The 26,889-nt window shown below is 41.7% G+C and overlaps 2 protein-coding genes across 5 annotated transcripts in view; one reads left to right on the forward strand and one right to left on the reverse strand.

Moving 5' to 3' along the window:
- The window catches only part of pan2 (poly(A) specific ribonuclease subunit PAN2), a 90,668-nt gene that overhangs the window by 1,486 nt on the left and 62,293 nt on the right, over positions 1 to 26,889 (reverse strand). The gene's annotated exons all lie outside the window — the stretch shown is intronic.
- inpp1 (inositol polyphosphate-1-phosphatase) lies at positions 5,008 to 26,701 on the forward strand. 4 transcript variants are annotated; one of them, XM_052009682.1, is made up of 7 exons: positions 5,008 to 5,286; positions 10,975 to 11,183; positions 17,780 to 18,013; positions 19,231 to 19,291; positions 22,793 to 22,993; positions 23,689 to 23,860; positions 24,625 to 26,561. In XM_052009682.1, the coding sequence occupies exons 3-7, from the start codon at positions 17,810 to 17,812 to the stop codon at positions 25,109 to 25,111; spliced, it is 1,125 nt and encodes a 374-aa protein (XP_051865642.1). In that variant the 5' UTR covers positions 5,008 to 5,286; positions 10,975 to 11,183; positions 17,780 to 17,809; the 3' UTR covers positions 25,112 to 26,561. The 4 variants fall into 4 exon arrangements, with proteins under 4 accessions (XP_051865642.1, XP_051865640.1, XP_051865641.1 ...); XM_052009680.1 differs by lacking the exon at positions 10,975 to 11,183 and having other exon boundaries at positions 24,625 to 26,701; XM_052009681.1 differs by lacking the exon at positions 10,975 to 11,183 and having other exon boundaries at positions 17,783 to 18,013.

Consider the following 26,889-nt stretch of genomic DNA (forward strand, 5'->3'; position numbering starts at 1 on the left):
GGTGGAAAGGGTGAGCAACTTCAAGTTCCTGGGCGTCAACATCTCAGAGGATCAATCTTGGGTCCAACACATTGATACAATCACAAAGAAGGTACGCCAGTGGCTCTACTTCATTAGGAGATTGAGGAGATTTGTATGTCACCAAACACTCTTGCAAATTTCTACAGATGTACAGTGGGGAGCATTCTGACTGGTTGCATCACCGCCTTGTACAGAGGCTCAAATGTGCAGTATCGAAAAGAGCTGCAGAGGGTTGTAGATTCAGACAGCTTCATCACGGACACAACCCTCCCCACCATTGTGGACATCTTCAAAAGGCAGTGCCTTAAGAAGGCAACATCCAGCATTAAGGACCCTCACCATCTGGGACATGCCCTCTTCTCGTTACTACCATTGGAGAGGAGGTACAGGAGCCTGAAGACCCACACTCAATGATTCAGGAACAGCTTCTTCCCCTCCGCCATCAGATTTCTGAACGGTCTGTGGACCCATGAACACCACCTCATTATTCCTCTTTTGCACTATTTATTTATTATTTAATTTATAGTAATTTTTACGTCTTGCACTGTACTGCTGCCGCAAAACAACAAATTTCACAACGTATGTCAGTGATAATTTTTGATTCTATGCAGTACCTTTAGCCACAAAATCCCTGGGGGGAGTTTGAAACTTAATTCAAACTGGCCAGTCAGATCAGAGACAACAGCAGTTTGTACGTGAACACCTAAACAATGTAAAAATGAGAAGTTGAAAAGGTGTTGAGAGTATCTTGTGAACACAGAGAATGATGTTAAATATTTTCTTTAAATCTTCAGATAGGATGACTGATGTTACAATTGTAAAGAGTTATTCGGTGCACCCCCACACTTTTTAGGGGATGGAAACAATAAACTATAAATTATAAACCATTTAAGGAAAACTTTGGAAATTAAAATGTGGTCACAGCTGTTAATCATGTACTCCAGGCTCTCCAATTCAACCTGCCTTGAAAGATAATATCATAATATCTCATACTTCCTTCTGTTTTACTCATAAGGTGGTGTTTATTGATTAGACCTCCTCAAAAATTGGGGCATTTTTTGTTAATTTACTTCTAGTTGATTAATGTTTTACTCATCCTAACTGCTAGTCAACAGAGAGAGAAAGCAGTGCATGCAGGCTTCAGATCTAAGTATCACTCCAAGGAAGCATATTTTCCAATGGCTTCTGAACGTGTCATTTTAAGTGGCTGCTGAGGGATAGTTCAGGATTCCCTTAAGGTTAACTTGTAGGTTGAACATAGAACAGTACAGCACAGTATGGGCCCTTCGGCCCACAATGTTGTGCCGACCTATATAAACCTTATCCATATTCTATCGATCCCCCTCTCTACTTCACCTCCCATAACCCTCTATTTTTCTTTCATCCATGTGCCTATCTAAGAGTCTCTTAAATGACCCTATTGTATCAGCCCCTACCACCATCCCCCAGCAGTGCATTCCAGGCACCCACCACTCTCTGTGTAAAAAAACCTACCTCTGACACCCCCCTGAACTTTCCTCCACACACCTTAAATGGGTGACCTCTGGTATTGGCCATTACCACCCTGGGGAAAAGATGCTGGCTGTTGACTCTGTCTATGCCTCTCATAATTTTATATACCTCTATCAAGTCTCCTCTCATCCTCCGTCACTCCAAAGAGAAAAGCCCTAACTCGCTCAACCTCTCCTCATAAGACATGCTCTCCAACCCAGGTAGCATCCTTGTAAATCTCCTCTGCACCCTCTCCAAAACTTCCATGTCCTTCCTATAATGTGGTGACCAGAACTGAACACAATATTCCAAATGTGGTCTAACCAGAGTCTTATAAAGCTGCAACATTACCTCTTGGCTCTTGAACTCAATCCCCCAGCTAATGAAGGCCAGCACACCATACGCCTTCATAACCACCCTATCCACTTGTGCAGCAATTTTGAGGGATCTATGTACTTGGGCCCCAAGATCTCTGTGTTCCTCCACACTGCTAAGAATCCTGCCATTAACCATGTACTCTGCTTTCAAGTTCATTCTTCCAAAGTGTCTAAATCCCGTTGCAACCGACGACAACCTTCTTCACTATCTACTACACCACCAACCTTCGTGTCATCTACAAACTTACCAACCCACCTCTCCACTTCCTCATCCAAATCATTTATAAAAATCACAAAGAGCAGGGGTCCCAGAACAGATCCCTGCGGAACACCACTGATCACCGACCTCCAGGTCAAATATCCCCTTCTACAACCACCCTCTGCCTCCTGTGGGCAAGCCAATTTTGAATCCACACAGCCAATTTTCCATGGATCCCATACCTCATGACTTTCTGGATGAGCCTACCATGGGGAACCTTGTCAAGTGCCTTGCTAAAATCCATATATACCAAATCCTTCATCAATCTGTCTTGTCACTTTCTCAAAAATCTCTATTAGGCTCGTGAAGCATGCCCTGCCCTTCACAAAACCATGTTGACTGTCCCTAATAAGACTATGTTTCTCCAAATGCTCATAAATCCTGTCCCTAAGAATTGTCTCCAATAGTTTTCTCACCACTGATGTAAGACTTACTGGTCTATAATTCCTGGGATTACCCCTTATACCTTTCTTGAACAGTGGAACAACATTTGCCATCCTCCAATCCACCAGTACCATTCCTGTGGCCAGGAAGGACTCAAAGATCATTGTTAATGCTCCAGCAATCTCTCCCTCGCTTCCCATAGTAACCTAAGGTATATCCTGTCTGACCCTGGGGACTTATCTATCCTAATGCTTTTTAGTAGCTCCAGCACTACCTCTTTCTTAACCTCGACATGCTCCGGCACATTTGCCTGCTCTACGCTAACCTCACATTCATCTTAGTCCCTCTCCCTGGTGAACACTGAAGCAAAATATTCATTTAGGACCTCCCCTACCTCCTTTGCCTCCAGACACATTTTCCCCCCTTATCCCTGAGCAGTCCTACCCTCACCCTCGTCATCCTCTTGTTCCTCACATACGTGTAGAATGCCTTAGGGTTTTTCTTAACCCTACTTGCCAAGTCCTCTCATGTCCCCTTCTAGCACTCCTAAGTCCCTTCTTAAGCTCCTTCCTGGCTATCTCATAACCCTCAAGAGCCCTATCTGATTTTTGCTTCCTAAACCTTAAATATTCTTCCTTCTTCCTCTCTTGTGAACCATGGTTCCTTCACCCTACCATCCTTTCCTTGTCACAGCGGGACAAACCTATCTAGAACCCCGTGGTCCCTGAAAAACCTCCACATTTCTGCAGAGCATTTACCAGCGAACATCTGTTCCCAGTTTATGCTCCCAAGTTCTTGCCTAACACCATCGTAATTTGCCCTCCCCCTATTAAATATTTTCCCATAATGTCTGCTGCTATCTTTGTCCATGGCTATGCTAAAGGTCAGGGAGTTGTGGTCACTATCCCCAAAATGTTCACCCACCAAGAGGTCTGTCACCTGACCAGGCTCATTGCCTAATACCAGATCCAGCATGGCCTCTTCTCTAGTCGGTCTGTCCACATACTGCGTCAGGAATCCTTCCTGTAAGCACCTAACAAATTCTGCCCCATCTAAACCTTTTGCACTAAGGAGGTGCCAATCAAAATGAGGGAAGTTGAAGTCACCCATGACAACCATCCTGTTATTTTTGCACCTTTCCAAAATCTGCCTACTTATCTGCTCTTCAGTGTCCTAATGGCTATTTGGGGGTCTGTAGAATACTCCCAATACAGTGATCGCTCCCTTCCTTTTTCTGACTTCCACCCACACTGACTCAATAGATGATCCTTCTCTGATGTCCTCCCTTTCTACAGCTGTGATATTATCCCTGATTAGCAATGCCACCCCCTTCTCTATCCCTTTTGAAACATCTCAACCCTGAAACCTCAAGCAGCCACTCCAGCCCTTGTGTTGAGTCAGTAGTAAAGGCAGCAAATGCAATGTTAGCATTCAGTTCTCGAGGACTAGAACATAAAAGCAAGGATGTACTGCTGAGGCTTTATAAGGCATTAGTCATATTGCATTTGGAATATTGTGAGAAATTTTGGGCCCTGTATCTAAGGAAGGATGTGCTGGTCCTGGAGACATTCCAGAGGAGGTTCACAGGAATGATCCCAGGAATGAAAGGCTTAACGTATGAGGAGCGTTTGATGTCTCTAGGCCTGCACTCGAAGGTGTGGTGTTGGGGGGGGTGGGGGGGGGGGGGGAAGCAGGGGAATCTTATTGAAACCTCCTGGATACTGAAAGGCCTGGATAGAGTGGACGTGGAGAGGATGCTTCCATCAGTGGGAGAGTCTAGGACCAGAGGGCACAGCCTCAGGATAAAGGGACATCCCTTTAGAACAAAGATGAGGAGGAATTTCTTCAGCCTGAGGGTGGTGAATCTGTGGAATTCATTGCCACTGAGGGTGGTGGAGGCCAAGTCATTGGGTTATTTAAGGCAGAGATTGATAGGTTCTTGATCAGTTAAAAGGGTTAAGGGTTATTGGGAGAAGGGGGGAGAATGGGGTTAAGGGAAAAAAATTAGCCATGATTGAATGGCGGTGTAGCCTATGGGCTGAATGGCCCAATTCTGCTCCTGTATCTTATGGCCTTATGACATTTTATACGTCACTTTGAAGATGCCTTAAGCTACTTTAGAAGCAATGCGTTTTTTAAAAAAAAATGTAGACCTCGCTGTTAAAAAATGGGCAGCTAATTTTCACAACAGACTCCCACAAACGAGTGATATTGAACAGATGTTAAGTGATATTGAAGAAATAATAAATATTGGCTTCAGAAAAGTGAGGAGAACTCTCCTAGTCCTTTTCGATATTATGCCATTGGATCTTATACCCTCACAGCAGAAAGACGAGATCACATGTTATCATCTCCAATATGCAAACGCAAGCTCCCTCCGCGTCACGCCCTGATGGTGCTACAGTCCTACAGCGCCACCCCCTGTCACAGTGCAGCCCTCCATTAGAATTCACACAGCACAGCGCGGCGCTCCCTCGGCACCGCCCCTCCTGTAGCGCGGCGCTCCCTCGGCATTTGCCTTCTCTCCGCTAAGTAAAACCACTCCCTTGCCGGAAATATTTTGTCCTTTCCCTGATATGTAGTGACAGTGCCCTTTAAAGCACTGGCCACGTTTCCGGGGCCGTCGTGGGAGGTTGGGATTCCCTTTGGGTGGGCGTTGTTGACTTATTCTTCCCTCCGCCCCGCACATCCTTGATCAGCAGCAGTGACGGGGACTGGAGCTAGGGAAAGGTTTGCGGTGACGGCGAGGAGCAGGTAAGTGATAACGTGTCAGCGCTTCACTACCGGGTCAACCCCAATGGATTCGATCACCCACGCTGGAACAGCCGGAAAAGCCGTTCATAAATCGGCGGCATTCGGTGCTGTCGGCGGCGCGGGGAGGGGTAGGGAGCGGGCCTGGGCGCAGAGGGGAAGCTCTGTACCCGCTACAGGCGCAGGCCGCTGCGTCCGTTGTCCCTCTGGATGCAACAAAAACAGCAGCGGCAGGTGGCCGCTTAAACCTGCTTCTTCAATTCGTTCAATTGTCCGCACCCACTGATGATACCTTAATACACGAACCTACCTGTCTCAGCCTTGAGTATGCTCAATGATAACATGTGATCTCGTCTTTCTGCTGTGAGGGTATAAGATCTAATGGCATAATATCGAAAAGGACTAGGAGAGTTCTCCTCACTTTTCTGAAGCCAATATTTATTATCTGACCTCACTTCCTAGGGCGATCTCCTGCCTCTGTTCACCCCTCTCCCTCTCTGCAACTTAAAGCACACTTGTTTTCTCAGCTTTCCAGTTCTTTTAAAGGATCCTTGACCTGAAGTATTGACTCTGCTTCTCCCTCCATGGATGCTGCTTGACCTGCTGAATGCTTCTAGCATTTTCTGTTTTTTGTTAAGTATATAATTACTTGGGTACAACAATCAAAACTGCTCCTCACCAAGCCTTGGAACAACTGGAGCAAGGCTTATAAACCCTCGCAACAAAAGGCTGGTACATTATCTCTCTACTGGAATTTTCTCACTAAGCTGTCCCATGTCATCAGCTAGGCCCCCCCAATAGAAAGCATCCTATCTGGATGCATCACAGCCTGGTATGGCAACTGCTCAGCCCAAGAAATTACAGGAAGTTGTGAACTCCCTGTTGACAACTTCCATTGGAAGCCTCCCCTCCATTGATTCTGTCTTGAAAATATACCACCAGGCTCACAGACAGCTTCTATTCCACTGTTATCGGACTCTTGAACAGACCTCTTATATGCTAAAGATGAACTCTTGATCTCCTAATCTACCTCATTGTGGCCCTTGCACTTTATTTGTCTACCTGCACTGCATTTTCTCTGTAACTAACATTATTCTGCATTCTGTTTTGCTTTCCTTTTGTTCTACCTTGATGCAGTTGCAAATGGAATGATCTGTCTGGATGGCACGTAAAACAAAAGCTTTTTGCTGTATCTCGGTACATGTAACAATAATAAACCAATTACCAATTAATTACCCCAGCATTCTCTAATGGTTATGAATCAGAGATGGGGGTGATGCCAGTGATTAAAGAGAGGAGGAGATGTTGAAGATCTGGCCAGGATCATTGCTCTGCCATGTTGATTAGATTAGTAACTAGGAGGCAGAGTTGAAACTATTGGTATAAAATGCAGTAGGTTCATTGGTCAGGGCAGTTGTATCCCTCACCTCAACATTTTATAGATAACAAATGAAAAAGAGATGAACAGTTAATGATAAATGTACTTTAATAGGGGAAAATGTACTGTTATAAAGGAATTGTGGCTATATTGGGGGGGAGGGGGGAAGTGGTATATTGGACAATGGCCCAACAATGGAAAAGACTTAAACCGGAGACTTAAGCAGTTCCACGTATCCCACAGGTAAAATGAAGCTCACAGAGGAGCTTCTTGGATGAGAAAATTAAAATGAGGCAACTGACAAATCAAATGATAATATTGAAATAAAGCCCAAAACAAATGTTGAAACTAAAGAGGGGAGGGAAAAGACTTGGGGTGAACTGGAGAAAGATTGGCAAAGAACAAAGTGAGAAGGTAAGAGTTTTTGGGAAAGGATAGGGTTAATTTGAAATGATAAAGGAAAGCCAGTTTGCATGCAGCCCGTTCCCACAAACAGAAGTATGTTAATGACTTGATAAACTGTTTTAAAGATGTTGGTTAAGGGCTATATGTTGGTCAGCAAACAGGGCTAACTCCCCTGCTCTTCATCTAAATAGTGCCATGATATCTTCAATGTCCACCCATTAGAGCATATTAGGACTTTTGTGTCAGCCTCAGTACTGGAGTGGAACTTGAAGCCAGAACTTTCTCAGCCAAAGGTGGAAGTGTTGGGAAGGTGTGGGGCTATTTGGATTTGAAATGCACCATCAGAAGTAGTGAAAAGTCAGAATCTATTATGAACTTTAAAAGGGGTGTTTATAAGTGAATCCAGTAACATAACCAGTACACTGCTGTCTTATTGTAATTGAAATCATCAATATAAGTGTATCAAGTCATGAGCTTAAAACCTAAAACAGTTGCCTCACTGAGATGAGAATTCTCTCAAGGTTATCCGTGCAAGGCTAAAGTTTGGTAAACAAGTACGCCCCTGACATTTAGTAAATCATTTGCACTCACCTCCCTTTATAACAACATTTATAATTGCAGAATACTTAGTGACAACATGCCTCTTATTTTATCTTATCAGGTAATGAGTTGGAGATGGGACAGAGCAATTTACTCACAACAGTCTATTTTCGAGCAAACAAAGTCAATTTAACTCAATGTAAAATGTTTAAAAGAGCAGAGGAAACAAACTACTGCAACTTCTCCTCATAAAAGCAGAGTAAGATTGCATCTCCAGAAAGATGCAATATGCAGAGTATAGTTACATGTAAATTATGTGCATGAGATAATTGTAGTCAACTACAGCAGTGTGGTCACCGAGCTCGAGTGAGAGGAATTACTGAATCTCCGCACTCTGGCTGGCAAGTGGTGTTCTACATGCAGCCTTATAATTACAATGGAATGTACCACCCTCAAATCAGTCTGTGCCTTAAATGCATTAGGCACTGTAGGTTTGTGCCTATAGGCTCATGCATTCCAGATCTTGGTGTTTCCTGTCTGTGAAACAGAATTTTTAAAGCACTCAAGGCTTTTGACCCTTGTTGTTGTGCTGCCTCTCTGAACAGCAATTCATTTCAACCCACTGCCCTGGACTTCTCCTATAACCTCTGAACATTTAAAAAAAAATTATGCACACCCCTTTTAAAATTGATAAATGGATTCTGACTTTTCACTATTTCTGATGGTGCATTTCAAATCCAAATAGCCCCACACCTTCCCAACACTTTTACCTTTGGGTGAGAAAGTGCTGCTTCAAGTTCCAGTCCAGACACTTGAGTTCCAGTGGAGCACTGAGGGAGCGGTCAATGGTAATGGTAGGACTGTTATGTATGTGTTCAATTCATTGATGGGGTGTGGGTATCAGTGGTTGGACCAGCATTTATTGCTCATGTCTAACTGTCTTTGAACCAAGTGGCTTGCTGGGCCACTGCAGTGTCAACCACAAGAGTCGCATGTCCCAAAGCAAAATACTACAGATGTTGGAAACCTGAAATAAAAATGGGTAATACTCAGCAGGTTAGGCAGGATCTGTGGAGAGAGAGAGGGACATTGTTGAAGTTTCAGGTCAAAAATGTTAACATTTGATTGTGGTTCTGATGAAAAGCCATCAATCTGAAATGTTAGCTCTTGTTCTCTCTCCACAGTTGCTGCCTGACCTGCTGAGCATTTCCAGCTTTTATTATTGGAGCCACATGTAGGCCAGACTCTGTAAAGGGAGCAAATTTCGCTAATGAAAGTTTTTGACATCAGTCTGCTAGTTTCACGGTCAATGTCACTGGTACTGGCTTTTTAATTACAGATTAATTTAATTAACTGGATTTAAGTTCCCAAACTGTTGCTTGGGACTTGAACTTGTTTCTGTATCTTTGGTTCACAAGTCTGGTGATCAATATGCTACTGAATCCAGTACTGCATCAAGAACAGAATTTGCAGTTACTTTATGTCCCTAGGGTGTCTCAACCCAAAATTCGTAAAGGATAGAAGGGATTCTGTGAACCCAACACCATGTTTATGTTGTTAAATCAGCTTTCCATATAGCAGTGCCAAACTTTTAACATTTTTTTTCTGAGCCTACAAGTTTACTGTTGGCCTTCAGGAAACTGGTTTAACAGCATAAATGCCAGTTTTTGGCTGGCAGTAGAAACTGAATGTGAATTGAAGAGTGAGCAGATAGCTGCTTGTCTAATATCATTTGGATTTCCATAGTTTCTCATCAGATTTCCCAGTGTTCTCTTGTGCATTTTATATAATGAGTTGATTTGGAGTACTTATTATATGGAGAAAGATAACACCAATTCTGAATTTGAAGATGAGTTAATTGGTTTGTTTTGGGAGATGTTCAATTAAGCTGAATCATTGGCCAGAGGACTTGGCAAACTCCCTATCCCTCAACTGAAGCTGGGAATCTTTAATGTCTGCCTAAAGAGAGAAATGGAGTCCTGGTTTAATATCTCTTTGCAAAAGCAAATCTTTCATCGAGCAGCATTCTTCTGTAATGTCAATCCAGAATTGTGGAGCTTGAAACAACAATCTTCTGACATGGAGGGATGAGACCACTTGAGTCAAGTTGACATGATTTCCCTGTGTAACAGCCAGACTGTGAGGCTACTTAATACCTCTGCCTGTTTGGGAATCATGCTCTGGGATAGAGTGCCTTGGCTGTAATATTTTATGTTGAGATTCTCCTGTGTACTTTTACCCAAACTATGTGTTGGAATAAATGTTGCATTCCATCAGAACATCTCTGGTATTTTTTTCCAAGGCTGCATCCTGGAAGTATACAAAGGCCCTTTGCAAGCAGCTGCTTGTGTTGGCTGTGGTGCCCATTGGTGGCATTTTGGTGAACCTAGATTTAATAAATTCTCCACTCCAAAGTGTATTTGTTGACCTTGTTTAGTTTGGATCTGATCAAATCAGCAGAGAGACAGTTTTGTATTAAGTTGATTGCCAGGCTGGGGTTCTTGCAGACTCTAAAATTCTGGGTCTCATTTCCTGAATTCAATATGAACCCCCACCCTAGTATCAGGTTCTACACCAGCGTGAAAGGGAAACCTCTGAAAACATTTCGGACATTGCAGTGGTCCTAATGTCAAACTCTGCTCATTTTTCAGGAAATGTGGTATTTTAAAAACTAATATGTTACAGGCATTTAATCACCAAATATGGGGAATGATTTGGGTTTTGGAGAAAATGGAGAGAAGAGTGACCTGCACGACAATGAATTTTAGCAGTTATGTAGTCGGGCTCCAAGAATTAGATTAGCTTGTATCAGATAAATACAGGGTTGGAAGGAGTATGCACAATGTTGTTACAAATAAAGGACTTTTGCAATCTAGTCCGGTAAATTAAGATGGATGCAGATGACAGCTTCCACCCCTAATGTCAGCTGTGGCTCACTGGGTACCACTCTTGCCTTTGAGTCCGACTCCTGAGATCTGAGGACAAAAATCAGCGCTGATAGTCCAGTACTGAGAGAGGGTTGCACTGTTGGGAATGCTAGCTTTTGGATGAGATGTTAGGCACAGTAGTTATAGTGGTTAGTGTAACACCATTACAGCGCCAGCAACCCGGGTTCAATTCCAGCCGCTGTCTGTAAGGAGTTTCTCTGTAAGTACATTCTCCCCGTGTCTGCATGGGTTTCCTCCAGGTGCTCGGGTTTCCTCCCGCATTCCAAAGACATATGGGTTAGGAAGTTGTGGGCATGCTGTGTTGGCGCTGGATGTGTGGCGACACTTGCGGGCTGCTCCCAGAACACTATGCAAAAGGTGCATTTCACTGTGTGTTTCAATGTACATGTGACTAATAAAGAAATCTTATCTTACATGGAGGAAATGGTGCACATAAAATTTCCCACAGCACTATTTTGAAGAAAAGCAAGACAGTTTTGCCCTGGGGATTCTGTTACTAAAACAGATTATCAGATCGCTGTCTGAGAGAGCTTGCTGTCTGTAAATTGCTGCTGCCTTTCAACATTACAGAAGTGACTCTGCTTCCAAAGTCCCTCACTTTCTTTTAAGTGCATTGGGAAATCCTGAATGTAAGTCTGTCTTTCTTATAAATTCTCCACTTTAAATATATGAATTAGGAGCTGGAGTAAGTCACTCGGTCCCTTGAGCCTACCGTGCCTCTTAGAGCATGACTGATCTAACTATAACCTCAATTGTGCATTCCTGTGTACCTTAGTGACCCTTCATCCTTTGCTTATCAGGAATCTCTCTACCTCTGCCTTAAAAATATTCAAAGACTCTGCTTCCACCGCCCTTTGAGGAAAAGAGTTCCAAAACTCATGACCCTGTCAGAGAAAATTTTTCTCATCTCAGTATTCAATGGGCGATCCCTTCCTTTATAAATAGCTTCCATTACTTATAGATTCTCCTACAAGAGGAATCATCCTCTCCACATCTACTTTGTGAAGACATCACAGGATCTTGTATGTTTCAGTCAATTCCCACTTGGCTAAACTCCAGCAGATACAGTTGAGACTCTTGCCCAGAAATTCATCCTTGTTGGATACTGTCAGGCATTATACTCCGCCTCTGGAAGTCTTCAATGGAATGAATTTTGGAGGCAAATTACAATGAGCTGACACTACTATATATAGTACATTTACCATGACTGACCAGGGATGAATTTCTACACATTTATATATTCAGTAGTAGTTTTCATGATGGATGGAATGGCCTCCTTTGCTTTGATGCTCTGACACGTGGCAGAGTAAATGGGTCTCCTAGCACTAGCCCTATTTGTAAATTTATTTTAACCTGAAATCTCTGATGAGCTAATTTGGGTCCTACTCTGAAACACATGGCAGACTATAAAAAGAGATTCTACTTAAAAAAAAGAATAGACAGAGATAATTGATGTTCAATGTTACAATGCACTGCAGATTAAATCAAGGTGACAAGACTATACTTCATTCAATGAATTCCTCCTTTAATTGCGATGCAAAGCTTTTTCAAGACTAAAACATGCTTTATGAAAATTGTCACCCAAGTATGTTAGTAATTTTAGCCCATTATTGGTATGGAGGAAGGAATAATCTATTTATATTCTTCTGAGTCAACTTGGAAAATTATGTGGTAGTACCTGAGGGAAGAAAATAAAAAAAAACATCCTGGAAAATCTTTCGGTGAAGGTGCGTTTTCAGTGGTGGCTTGTGCAGGGATTCCCAACATGGGTTCCGGTCTGGGCACACTACGTGTGTGGCAGATATTTGAGAAATATTGCAATCATCATTGGCACGTTATGTGCTGTCTTCGTCTCTTATACTGAACTTGGAGGTTATATACTGTATATGTGTAGCTCCTGTTTTGATTTCCCTGTATAGGATCCTAATCCAAATGCACTGAGTTTGCAGTGCAATAGAATTTATTTTCCATTCCACAATAAAAATGCCTTAAAACCCACATAACATGGTGCTTTATTACAGTCTCAAAAGTGGGAAGGAGTCTAATGCTTGGGTTCAAATGGCTGTTACAATTTAAGGGAGCTGTAATTATCTAGAGTGCCACCTAGTAATTAATGTTATCAGAGAAGACATCTGTACTTGGATTTGGAGAATAGTAATTCTCTTTTGTGCTTTGTAGAAGGGAGTTCTCCCGGTGTCTGGGCCAACATTCCTTTGCTGGTAACTCCATCCAACAAAAAAAATCAAATCAATTAATAATTTATCTCATTGCTGTTGCTCACTTCAAAGTCAGGAATTGCACCTGAAGTACTGAGATGTTAAAAGATGGGAGGAATTTCTTTCAAAATGCAAGTCTTTAAATCTGTGGATTACTGTCATGTAGTGAGTAAACCTCCTGTACATCTACACCAGCACAAATAAAAGCATAAGAAATAGAAGCCATTTGCCCCCTCACGCCTGCTCTGCTATTTAATCAGATCATGACTGATCTTCTGCCTCAGCACCACTTTCTTGCTCTAATCCCATATTCATCAATTCCCTTAACATCCAGAAGTCTATTGATCTTGAATATACTCAGCGATTGAGCCTCCACAGCCCTCTGGGGTAGAGAATTCCAAAGATCCATTGCCCTCTTTGGAATTCTCTATCCCAGAGAGCTGATTTCTTTCTACTTCAGTCTTGAATGGCCAGCCCCTATTTTGATACCGTGACTGCTGATTCTAGACAACCCAGCCGAGGGAAATTGTACCCTTGCAATATTATCTACCTTGTTAAACTCTGTGGGGAATTCTGTATATTTCAATCAGGTCACCTCTCATTCTTCTAAACTCTGGAGAGTATAGGCCCATTGTGCTTAATCTCTCATCTCCTAGGATAATCCACTCACCTCTGGTATCAATCTGGTGAACCTTCTTTACACTCCTTGTATTGCAAGTATACCCTCAGGAAGAGAGACCAGAACTGTACACAATATTCCAGGACTCTAATATAATTTCAGTATGTGACATCTTTACTCTTTTACCCAAATCCTCTTCCAATAAAAGTCATCAAACTGTTTGCCTTCCATACTGCTTCCTGTACCTGCATATTGTGTATCCAGGTTCCTCTGAACATCAGCAGTACTTACTATGTGTGCGTGTGTGTATAAAAGTTTGTCCTTTTTTCTTCTACCAAAGTGATCTCACATTTTTTAACATTATATTCCTTCCCCTTTCTCTTAATCTGTTTATGTCCCCTTAAAGCCTCTCTAGATCCTCCTCATACCTCACACTGCCATCCATCTTGGTATCATAAGCAAATTTGGATATACACCAGGTCCCATTGTCCAGATCATTGATATAGATTGTGAACAGCTGGAGACCCAGCACTAATCCCTGTGGCACCCCACTAGTTACAGGAATAAATACATTTATTCCTACTGTTTTCTGTCTGTTAACCAATCCTCAAACCACACTAGTATATTAACCCCTAACAGTGCACTCAAATTTTGTATAATAGCCTCTAGTGTGGCACTGTATTGAAGGCCTTCCTAAAATCTAAACACATCAACTGGTTTACCCTGTTATTCTGCTAGCGATAGCCTCAAAAGACCCTAGATTTGTCAAACAAGAGTTCACTTCCCTACAGGAAGGAGATAGAGAGTCTAGTGACATGGCGTCATGACAACAAACTTTCCCTCAATGTCAGCAAAACAAAAGAGCTTGTCATTGACTTCAGGAAGGGGGGCAGTGCACATGCTCCTGTTTACATCAATGATGCTGAGGTCAAGAGGGTTGAGAGCTTCAAGTTCCTGGGAGTGAACATCACCAATAGCCTGTCCTGGTCAAATCACATTGATGCCACGGCCAAGAAAGCTCACCAGCACCTCTACTTTTTCAAGGCTAAAGAAATTTGGCATGTCCCCTTTGACCCTCATCAACTTTTATCGATGCACCACAGAAAGCATCCTATCCGGATGCATCACAGCTTGGTACGGCAACTGCTCTGCCCGGGACTGCAAGAAAGTGCAGAGAGTTGTAGACACAGCTCAGCGCATCACGGACACCAGCCTCCCACCACCACCACCACCACCACCACCCCCCTCCCCCCCCCCCCCCCCCCCCCCATGGACTTTGTCTACACTTCCTGCTGCCTTGGTAAAGGAGCCAACATATTCAAAGACCCCTCCCACCCCAGACATTCTCTCTTCTTCCCCCCCCCCCTCCATTGGATAGAAAATACAAAAGCCTGAAAGCACATACCAACAGGCTCAAACTGTTATAAGATTATTGAACAGTCCCCTAGTACGATAACATGGACTCTTGACCTCTCAATCTACCTCGTTATGGCCTTGCACCTTATTGTCTGCCTGCACAGCACTTTCTCTGTAACTGTAACACTTTATCACTTTATTCTACATTCTGTACTGTTTTACCCTGTACTACCTCAATGCACTGTGTAATGAATTGATCTGTATGAACGGTATGCAAGATAAGTTTTTCACTGTACCTCAGTACATGTGACAATAATAAACCAAGTTACCAATTTACTTTCATAAACCCATGTTGACTGCTCAATCTCATTATTTTTTAGGTGCCAGGTGCCCTGCTACCACTTCCTTAATATACATTCCAGTATTTTCCCTATTACTGATATCTGGCTAACTGGTCTGTGGTACCATGTTTTTATCTCTCCCTCCTTTCTTAAATAGTGGGGTTACAGTTGCTACCTTCCAATCTGTGGGAATTGTTCTGGCATCTATTAAATTTTGGAAGGAGAGAACCAGTGCATTTGCCACCTCTTTCAAAACCTTGGGATGTTAGGACCCAATGACCTGCAATTTATTGGCTATCAGTCCCACTGATTTCTTTTTTTTTGTATGCTAGTATTAATTTCTTTGAGCTCCTCATTCAGTCTTGCTCTCCACTGTTTCTTGCAGGTTTTCTTTATCTTCTTCCATGAAGGCAGACACAAAATACTTGTTTAATATCTCTGCCTTTTCTTTATTCCCTAGTATAAATTCTCTTGTCTCGGTCTTTAAGGAACCTTTGTTAACTTTTGCTAATCTTTTTCTTTTAGCATATCAATAGAAATTTTACAGTCTGTTTGTTATGTTTCTCACCTTTCCTAATCAATAATTTGGTCCTTTGCTGAAGACGGAAATTTTCCCTGTCCTTGGGCTCATTGTTCATCTTAGCGGCAACATAAGAGTTTGGTTTGATCTCTAACTATCTTTAACTTTTCTTGTTAACCACGCCTGGGCCACTTTTTTTTGCCTTGAAGGGATACATATTTGCTGTAAAACATGTATTAATTTTTAAATGTTAGCAATTGCTTATTTGCTCTCATTCTTTGATATAATTTCCCAATTTAATATAGCTAACTTGTGCCTCATATCTTTGTAGTTTGCTTTTACATTTCAGACCCTGATTTCAGATGGAATTAAATCACTTTCAAATTTTGTATAAAATTCTACATTATGATCACTCTTCTCTAAAGGCTTCCTAACTGAAAGATCATCAAGTAACCCTTGCACAATACTAGATATAAAATAGTTTCTTCTCTCATTAGTTCCTCAATACACTGATTTAGAAAACCATCTCTCATACATTCCATGAATTCCCTTTTTAAGCTAAGATCCTTTCTCTCTACTGCCTGTACTCCATTCTTTAATATCAAGACTACCACTGCTTCTTTCCCTATTGCTTCCAGAAGTTAAGTATCCTGCAATATTTAATTCCTATCCTTGGTCACTCTGCAACCACATTTCTGCAAAGGATATTGGATCAAAGCACACATTTCCATTTGTGTCATGAATTCATCTATCCTGTTACGACTGCATTCAGGTAAAGGTCTTTCAGTTTTGTCTTGTTGACATTTTTTCTGCTCTTGACATGTACTCCTATGTTTGTACACCCTGGTTATCATTACTTATTTCACCACCCTATACTGTCACTTTTGTCCTTTCTCTTTAACTTTCAAAATCTTCTCTCACCTAAACTACACCACCTACACCCCCATCACCCTTTGCACTAGTATTTGATTTCGTGAACTTGATTTCAATTCATCAGCTCCCTCTTTCCCCAGTGCTGGTGCCAGTGTCCCATGACTTGAAATCCATTTCTCCCACACTAGTCTTCGCACTTACAACTCTCTGATCTTTAGTAATTTTGCACCTGGTTCAGGTAGTAATCCAAAGATGATTACCTTTCTCCCTCTTTTTTTAATTTGGACCCTAGCTACTGATATTCCCTTAGCAGAACCTCCTTTGCCCTGCCCATATTATTGGTTTCCATGTGTACCATGACAATTGCATCTTTCCCTTCCCACTTCAAGTGCCTCTCCAGCCCCAGGGAGATTTCTTAACCCTGGCACAGCCAGGCAACATGGCCTTTGGAACTTGTACAGAGAACAGTATCCCCCTAACTACACTGTCCCCTATTACCACCATGTTCCTCTTCACTCCCTCAACTTAAGTTGCCCACTGTGCTATGGTCAGTTTGCTCATCCACCCTACACTCCTTGCTCTTGTCCAGACAGGCTTGAGGAATTGTGTACCTGTTGGACATGAGGCTCCTCCAACATTACCTTTGATCCTCACACTTGCCTCGCTCCTCGTCACACTTTTCTGTCCCTCTTCACCTACTAGTTCTACGGTACTTAATCTACAGGATGTGACTGCCTTCAGGCAAAAGTAATCTATCCAGGTAACTTCCCTCATCCCTGGCACATCATATTGTTCAAACCTCAGACTCTAGCTTTTCAACTCTGAGCCGAAGTTCCTCAAGTTGCTAACACTTACTGCAGACGTGTTTATTGTGAATCACCTTAGTTTCAATTGGCTCGCACATATTGCGTATGCAACACATCAACTGCCCCGCTGTGTCTGTCTTAATTTATGTATGTAATGATTTTTGCACACAATCCATCATGAATGATCTGATACTGAATTAAAATGTATGCATCTACAACCCAGAGGAGGAGAGGCTTGCATGGGAGTTGAAAGTCCATTTTTATTAGCTAATAGGTTTCTCATGGGAAACCAGAATCAGAAAGAACATGCTTACCAAGAATCTCATTTGGCTGAGATTATTATATTTAGAACCGGGTGTCCACTGAGATGGATTTATTTCCTATCGTTTAGATAGCCTTGGTAGGCAAGATTAGAGCATTTGGCTCCTTTCATACGATGGAGACCTTCAGTAAATCAGCAACACGTGCCGTAACAATTGTTTGTTTTTCTATAGCAGTGCTTAAAAGATTGCCACATCACAGCTATGGCTGCTCTCCTAACTGCCTTGATCTGTGCCTCTGAGAAATCTGCAAATATAGCTCGGGCTTGCAAACGAGAAGACACACTCTTCCAGCTCCTGATCGAAGAGAAGAAAGGGCCAGAGAAAAACAAGAAGTTTGTGCAAGACTTCAAGACTCTGGCAGATGTCATCATTCAAGAAGTGATTAAGCATGATATTGGGAAAAAGGTACTGAGTATTGCTAGAAAGGTAGGCTGGGTGAAACACTATGCCTGAACCATGCCTAGGTAAAAAGAATCCCTTTTCTGTAATCAGCAATCACCTTGTAGTTCCCAAGTCACATAAGCACATGAGTATAAGAATGCACCCAAATTCAGTAGTTATTTAATAGTTTCCTCTGGTGCAGAGTTGGAAACGGAAACATTCTTGTCATCCACAATGGAGGGTCAGGTGCTGAGGCACATCTTGAGTGATGTGATTGAAGCACAACAGTATATCTGCCTTGTAGCTGATTCAATAGAATCCTAGGCTGACAGTTAATGAATGGTTCATTCCCACTTCTTAGGGGCAGCCTACCATGTTCTGGCCTCTCATCTTAATGAGCAAGAAAGTTACTCCAAGAGCTCAAGTAATTTATTTTCCCCCGGAAGGTGGCTGGAATCTAGAACATACTACCTGAGGGGGTGGTGGAGGCAGATGGATCTAATGTGGGTAAATGAGATGAGTATAGATGGCTGCTTGATGGTTGGCATAGATATGGTGGGCCGAAGGGCTTGTTTCTGTCTGTATGACCCTAAAAGATGAGGTGAAAGGGGCAAGGTTTATCTATGTCACATATTTTTCATAGTTGTTCTGTTTGTAACTGTAATGCTGGGGAAAAAATAGCTTAAAGGTTGTAAAAAAAAAAGATTATGTCGTGCTTGGGGTTATGATGTAATATAAATGTGCTTTGTTTGCAATTTACTTGGGTGTGTGTAAATTTATTTCAACTACTGGAAATGGATTACACTTGATCAGGGAGTGTACCCATTGGAGTACACATTGACACAGTGGCTTATTTGACATGACAAATGTCACTGGAAGTTGTTCTGAGTGGCACCAGGTACCAGGCTTTGCTGTAAATAAAAGCAGAGCATTTTTAAAAAAGTCTTGAACTCTAATTGCTACATTTCAAAAGAGACAATGTATGAAATATTGATACGAGTTCAGGTGAGACTTGAATTTTAATTGGAAGGAAGGGGAAGAGTGAGAGAACCCAGCTTCCACTTTGTCCTCAACTGCTGCTTTGCTTCACTGGGCTAATAGCTTGGGGAGAGTTTGGGTTGGTGCCTTATGACGGACTCATAAAAAGGTTTCTTTTAAAATCTGATATTCTGCTGGCTAATGTGTTTAAATTAACTCTATAACTTCCAGATACTTTAGTTGGTATCTTTCTGTTCAATTAGTTTCCGGAGCTTGCATCTCACATCGCTGGAGAGGAATCCAATCATTTTGAAAATGGCTTGGGTATGTTACTAAATGCTTCTCAGTCATTCCATGATATGTAGAGTGCAGTCAGGTTTTCAAGTGTGAGGGAGCTGAAGTAACAAATTCAGTTGATGCTGAACCAGTTTTAGATGAATTATTTCATCAGCTGCTATTAACTCATTCCCTTCCCACCGATGGGCTCAGTACTCCTTTATTTTGGTGCCCTGGAGTATTCCTCATTGTTTTCCGGCAAACCTCACAAAGTACATGGAACAAAACAAAGGGGTGTTTGTACCAATCCTCATTCTTGGCTGTCTTTGACTTTACAAGCATTGTTCATGGTGAGAATCTAATCTTGCAGAAATGCTTCTCAGGTCACTTATTACATTTCTCCCCTGGTTTTTAATACTTCCTCTAGTACTGACTTGTTTGATGGTGTACGGTTCCACTGAGAGTTGGGTGTGCCACAGGACCTCCTTCAGACAGGCATTCTTCATGCATGAACCCAAGTAGCTACTGCAGGAACACTTTTCAGGAGGGATCATAGGACAAATACCACAACCTGTGGTTGCTGCTGTTCTCCTGGATTTGTTTTGACCAGATGAGAGAGCAATTTTCCAGAATGTCACCTTCCACCCGCGCCCCCCCCCCCCCCCCCCAATTAATTTTCAGTTTGTTCTTAAAACTGTCATTTACACCTCTTCTAGGTGGGACAGGAACACTTGGGATCCCAATGTTTAGCTATATAATTACTATTTGGGATAGGTTTGGTGGGCTGCCATTTCGTATGATTGGATGCATACGGATGCATACTGTCTGATTTCTATCCCAGCAGGGTAGCACCAGTCCCTGAGCCAAATAACACCAGGTAAAACGGTCCAAACCAAAGACCTCCAAGCTGTCTGACTTTGTACCACACTAAGCAGTGCACTTTCACATTGGGGCCATCTAGCTTTAGTTCTGAGGGCTACACAACAATGCCTTGCAGTCAAAAGATTAACGTTGGAACTGATCACAGAATCAGCAGAGTATAATTGAAAAATGGAAGTGTTAGAATATGCCTATTAAAGCTTTTTAATGACAAACCACCTGGTGTTATTTTAGCATTAGAATGAGAATTTATTTGCATAATTCTGCAATGTAATGTCTGGGCTTTAAATATTTAAACTGCTTTTAGTAATTTCAATAGCAGTTTATACTCCCTTAATTTTCTATCACAATTTATATCAAGTCATGCTGCAATATTTCTGCTTTTCCCTTCAACGTCTAATTTTCTGGGTAATACGATGTGATTCCGGGGATGGATAATACAGCCCCTAAGCTCCTAAACTGGCATAAAGCAGCAAATCCTAAGAAGCATTCCCGCTAGAGTTTCAGATCGGTTAACTAGAAGTCAACAAACTTGTTGCCAGTTGTTGCTGAAAAAGGGCTTGGAGATCTACACATCAAAAGTCGGTGGATTCTTGGACTAGTTGTATCACAAATCTCAAAATAATAATTAGTTGTAATAAGGAATTACCCTGTTTTGCAAACCAGGATTTAAATAAATTTATTACAAGTATCAATATCACATGGGGGCACCGGTTTACTATGATGTTATGGGTTTAAAACATGGACCTCTTCCAATATATTGGGAGCTATCTCTCAGTGAAGGCAGACATTGATGATGAAAGTCACCATTGCCTTCAGTACACCAGTGCAGCCTTTTGTCAATCAAAGAAAAGGGTATTTGAAAATCAAGACCTGGCACAAAACTTATGGTTTAACCAGGTAGTGATCCCTGTCCTCCTATATGCTTCTGAGACCTGGACTACATACAGCAGGCATCTCAAGGCAATAGAAATATACTGCCAATGTTGTTGCTGCAAAATCTTCCAAATTCACTGGAAGGGCAAGCAAATCAACATCGTTTCCCAGGCCAATATCTCCAGCACTGAGGTCCCAGTTACACTTGGCCAGCTACCTTGGGTAGGCCATATTATTTGCATGCCTGATTTCAGACTCTGAAAACAGACAACCTATCCTGAGCTCTGTCACAGGAAGAGAGTACCAGGTGGACAGGGGAAAAGATATACTTAAAGCCTCCTTGATAAAGCACAACATCTCCTGGGAATCGCTGGCACATAACTGCTCAGTGGAGGAGCAGCATTTGGGATGGTATTGAGAACCATACAACAGGAGCACACAGAAGTCCTGTAGGCAGCAGAAGGAGCATCCTACCTCACAAACTACCCACCTACCACCCCACCAAGCACTTCCTGCCCCATCTGTGGAAGGGTCTGCCGTTCTCAAGTTGACCTCATCAGTCACCTCAGAGCCCACAAAACTGTGGAGGCAAGTTATCCTGGGTCCCAAGGGACTGCAAAGGAAGAAGGAGGTAGCTGAACCAGTTTGGGCAAGGTCAACCTTAATGGTTCATTAACACCTCCCTTCTGGCACTTCTACTGATGCAGTACTATTATCACCACGGAACAAACCAGTACCTTGCCCTAGAGCTCAGTAGTCATTTTATAGCTAATTGGTGTGCCAAACTGAAAGGAAATATATTGGGCACTTTCTGTAATGGACTGTACAATTCCAGAATTCAAATATGCAAATATCATTGGTATTAAACTGACTGTAATGAGCATTGTTATGTACATGTTTTATATCAGATAGGTTGAGTTTAAAACAATCAGGCGCACACAGTATTCAAAGCACCCTGTGTGCATGGAATGGGGGTTTCTGCTTTGACAACAGGCTGACATGGAGGTAAATCTCCTGAGATTTGGGTCTGCACCAAATCGTGAAAGGCTTTCAGGTCCTGTCCAAGAAGTTAGCTAGTTTCATTGCAATTGCTCAACAACTATCAGAGCACAAGAAGACTAAACACTCTTGATGTTCTGGGCAAGACTCATTTGCAGCCTTGGATTGCCTTGATGTGCTGATACTCATTTTTGAATGGAATTTGTGTATCTCCCCAATTACAGTAATAGGTCTAAGGATGGACAAGCTAGGTTTTCCTCCAGTTTTAAACTGAGATCCCCACTTATAAGAACGTTTAAAAAAAATAGGAACAGGGGTCATCCATATGGTCCTTAAAGCCTTCTCTGCCATTCAATAAGATTGTGGCTGATCTGACCTTGGCCTGAGTGCCACTTTCCCACCAGTTCCCCATAATCCACTAACTCCCCCATAATCCACAAACCTATTTACCTCAGCCTTGAATATATTCAAAGGCTCAGCCTCCACATCTCCCTGTTGTAGAGTATTCAAAGATTCATGTCCCTTTTGGGAGAATAAATTCCTCAGTGTTCCTGCCCCATTTGTGGACAAGTCTGCCATTCTCACGTTGACCTCATCAGTCGCCTCAGAGCTGACATATGTTTTTGTTTCAGATTTCCAGCATCTGAACTTATTTTGCCTCAACCTACTGAACCTTTTCTGAACTGCTTCCAAAGCAAGTACATTCCTCCTTAAATAAGGAGACCAATACTCTACATAGTATTCTTCAGACAAGCTTGCTGAATTACAATCCTGTGCTCTTTATTTCCGTTGCAGGTGAAACCATTATTGTGAAAGTCTGCAAAACAGAGCAAGCAACTGCAGAATTGATAAGTAAAGTGCTGGATGGGAATCTGAAAGCTGCTGGCCTTCTAGCTAAGTGCATCCATGAAGATGTCCACATCGATGGTCCAGACTTGGAAAAACTAAATATAGACATTCCTATGGACACCATAGGGATATGGGTTGATCCTATTGGTAAGCAAAATTTTCAATCATCTTGCAAAAAAAAATTCTCCCCACCCTACAGTTAGCTGTGGGGATTCAAGTTTTCTGAAGGTGGAACCCTTTTGATTTTGTTGATTGCAGTCACTGTGAGTTTCCCTTTCTGTATTATAACCGGGGAACCTGTCCATTGCGAAGGGCATCACTACGATAAATCAAGACGTTGATTGTCTTGGAGGCAGCCACACGAGCAGATAAGAGATGCTCCCTGCCCCTTCACCACCCAAATCCCTTTCACTTCTTCCTCCAGCAGGTGACTAATAGTGATTGGAAAATGATTCCTTTGGAGAGTGTTGAAAGTGAAAAATGAGAACTGCAGTGTGACTACTGTAACATTGACCCTTAGCAGCCATCTGAAATGGTCCAGCAAATTGTTCAGTTCAGCCAAATACAGTTGTGGGAGAACACCTTCGCTACACAGTGGGGTTGTTTGAGAAGGCAGCTCAAGATGTGATCAGGAATGGGTAATAAATGCTGCTGTTGCCAGTGACACCTGCATCCTGGGAGAGAATATGAAAGAGAAAGGAAGTAGTACAAATGCCTTAGATTTACTGGGTCTGCACACTTCAATGAACTGAATGAAGTTGAACTGACTGAACATATATTGCCTTCTTGTCCTTTCAAGAATTTTTTGTCTTTTTTAAAATCTCCGATGTTTCCGTTTACAGATTCAACCAATCAATACATCAAAGGGCAGCTTGAAGAGAAGTTCAAATCTGGCATCCACCCATACGGTCTGAAATCTGCTGCTGTACTTATTGGAGTCTTTGACAGAAACTCAGGGCAGCCAATCATGGGAGTTATTAATGTCCCATTTAATGAAGCGGACCCAAATTTAAGGTACAGTGATTTTCAGTGTTTGCAACAAAAGGGTATCATTGGCCAATCAGATGGTAGTTTGACTAGTGAGTCCAATCTAAATACTGCACCCTGAGCTAATAAATGTTGGAAGGAAGATTATCAAAACAAGCACTGGTTGAAGACAATTGTTCTTTTAGGGCAGCTCCTTGTTCTGTTAGTTTGGAAAGCTTTTAATGTGGAGAAAACTCTTCACATCTTGTAAAATTCTGCAAAGTATAATGGAGCAACTAGCCAACGATTCTTCAACACCACCTTCCAAACCTGTGATCTCAACCACCTAGAAAGATAAGGGCAATAGGAACATATGGACACCACCACCTGCAGATTCCCCTCCAAGTTGCAGACGATCCCGACTTGGAAATATATCATCGCTCCTTCATCATTGCCAGGTCTAAATCCAGGAACTCCCCATCAAATAGCACTGTGGGAGGAATATCACCATACAACTTGCAGCAGTTCAGAGGTGGCTCACCACCACCTTCTCGTGGGCATTTGGAGATGGATAATAGATGCTGGCCTTGCCAATGATACTGCATTCCGAGAATGAATGGAGAAAAAAGGAACTTTCCATGTTGTGGAAAACCATTAGTCTGTTTTAGTCTTTCTCTAGATTACAATTAAGTGATACCTAAAACCATTTCAAGGCTTTTTGACGGAAGCAAGATTTCTATTAAAACAAGCAGTTCTTATTAGGTTTGTCAAAATGTAAAATCTCACGTGGATTTTTTTTCTTCTTTTTGCAGGTGGCAGGGAAAATATTACTGGGGTATTTCCTACAACGACATCAATGTCCACTCCATACCAAAGCAGCTTCCTGCACATCACAACCAACTTTCAATAGTCATGAGCTCAAGTGAGAAGGATTGCATCAAGAAAGCATTAGCTCCTATCTGTGGTGAAAGAATGTTCTATGCTTCAGGGGCAGGATACAAAATCTTGTGTACTATCCTTGGTTTGGCAGATGCGTATGTCATCACAGCAGATACTACATTTAAATGGGATACCTGTGCCCCTCATGCTATCTTGAAATCCTTAGGAGGGGGAATTGTAAACCTTGCCAAAGTCCTGGCTGAGGTGAAGGAGAAAGGCCCTGGTGTTATTCCAGAAGTCCAATACAAGATGCCTGATGAAGGGTCAAAAGAAACCGAGAAATGGGCCAACACAGGAGGCCTTGTGGCCTACAGGTCTCAACAACAGTTAGAGGCTATTATTAATGCACTCTTGGTTTAATTCTACGCACTTAGGGTAGAGTTCTACTTCACACTACAACTAAGATACAATAGGTTACAAATGTGCTTTTTATTAAACAAAGAATCTAATTGACCCATCCCTAGCCAATTCTCTTTTTCATAAAAGTAAAATGGATTTAATAGACATTGTTTTAGAGCACTTAGACAATGTACCAGAAATCAGATCTACACTGTTCTTCAAAATAAACAAATTGCAGGAGTAAGGAAAGAGTAGTAACTATATAACAGGTCTCTTGCAATTTTAAATCTTATCTTTTGCAAAGCAGCTGCAAAACAATGAAAAGTTCCGAAGCAGGTTGAAATTCTCCCTATTACAGATTTTACCCATTCTGCCAAATCAAAAATACTCCTGTTGGCCTCTTGCATCGTTGAAAAGTAGGCAAACCATAAGTTTTGCCCAAGACTAACAATTATGGGCATGCTCCACTCATTTAAAATTGAGATCATTTCTTTCCTCTTCGCTGGAAAGCATTGATCCCTGAGTCAAGGATCCATCAGCCCACTGTGAATGAAGAATGTATGAGCAGCCATTTATTTGATTATGATGGTACAGCAGAGCTCAATATATCTACACACAGTATTTGGCAGAGAAACCCTAAACAGAGATCAAGAGTTTGTCCTTGTGTCATCACCTAATCTATGGGCAGTGTAGCCGTTTAGCGTGCCTCTGCTTTATTTGATAAGAATTCTCTACAAGGCATTCCATTCCCTCAAGTCAGTGCCAGTCAGTCGTTAAAATTAAATCACACAATAACCAAGGCAAATCTCTGAATTTGAGCCCAAATAACAACAAAAATAAATCAGTATTGTTTGAAGTTAAACTGCCTTTTGTAATCTGTGTTACAGAAAGTAATAAAACATTTAACTCTACATCATTTTTTACAAAATTAAAGATTTGATATACAAAAAAACTGCCATTACTGCTTTCATTGCTAGTGCCTTTTTTATTTGCAGAATGCCTTTTAATGTGTGGTCTAAATTAAAACAAAACAGATAAAGGGTCAAAGCCCATAGTTTAAGACACAGTTTTGAAAATAGAGAAAGTAATTAGGGCAACATCAGGTTTAAGCTTTGCAAAGCTCAAGATTGTAAGATTGGGGAAAACCAAGAGATAAGTTCCATCATGTGAAAGGCTCTGGAAAGAAAAAGTAGGTACTGTTTGTTACAACTGTGAGGATATGGTAACAGAATGTTTTCACTAGCCTCCTGGAGAAACGAGAGTAGGGGGACAAGATGAAGGGACGGAGGTGGATACAAGAGGGGTATTTTTGGCCCCCTCATTGTCCAGTATCGTACAGCTGAAATTTCAAAAAGACCATTGGGCTTTGCTTTTTCCAGAATCAATATTTTAAGTTAATTCACAGATGATTTTACCTCAGTACAAGTTAAACGTTTGCTACATGTTGTTGGGTCACATTTTGGTCACTGTGTTACTATAGAAATAAAATTTTATGGTGGCAAATTAGGTAATGTTTCAAATGTGGAACTTAAAAACTGGCAAAAATTAATTTGTGTTAGGCTCTTGTAATAAATTTGACCTCAAAAAGGGTATAAAATTATTTTATATTTTAAGTCCCTCCCTGCATTTTATTTTTTTAACAAAATAGATAACGTCAAAAAAGTTAGCTTCTGATGTTCTTCCTTATTGTGAGTGTAAACATGCTCCATTACTGTTGAAACTAGAACACATTGCACCATGTGCTCTTACAATACCTAAAGAAAGATAAACATGTCTTACAGTCCGTGCAATGTAGATTC

The sequence above is a fragment of the Pristis pectinata genome, chromosome X, assembly GCF_009764475.1.
Source record: "Pristis pectinata isolate sPriPec2 chromosome X, sPriPec2.1.pri, whole genome shotgun sequence".
Classification (NCBI taxonomy): Eukaryota; Metazoa; Chordata; class Chondrichthyes; order Rhinopristiformes; family Pristidae; genus Pristis; species Pristis pectinata.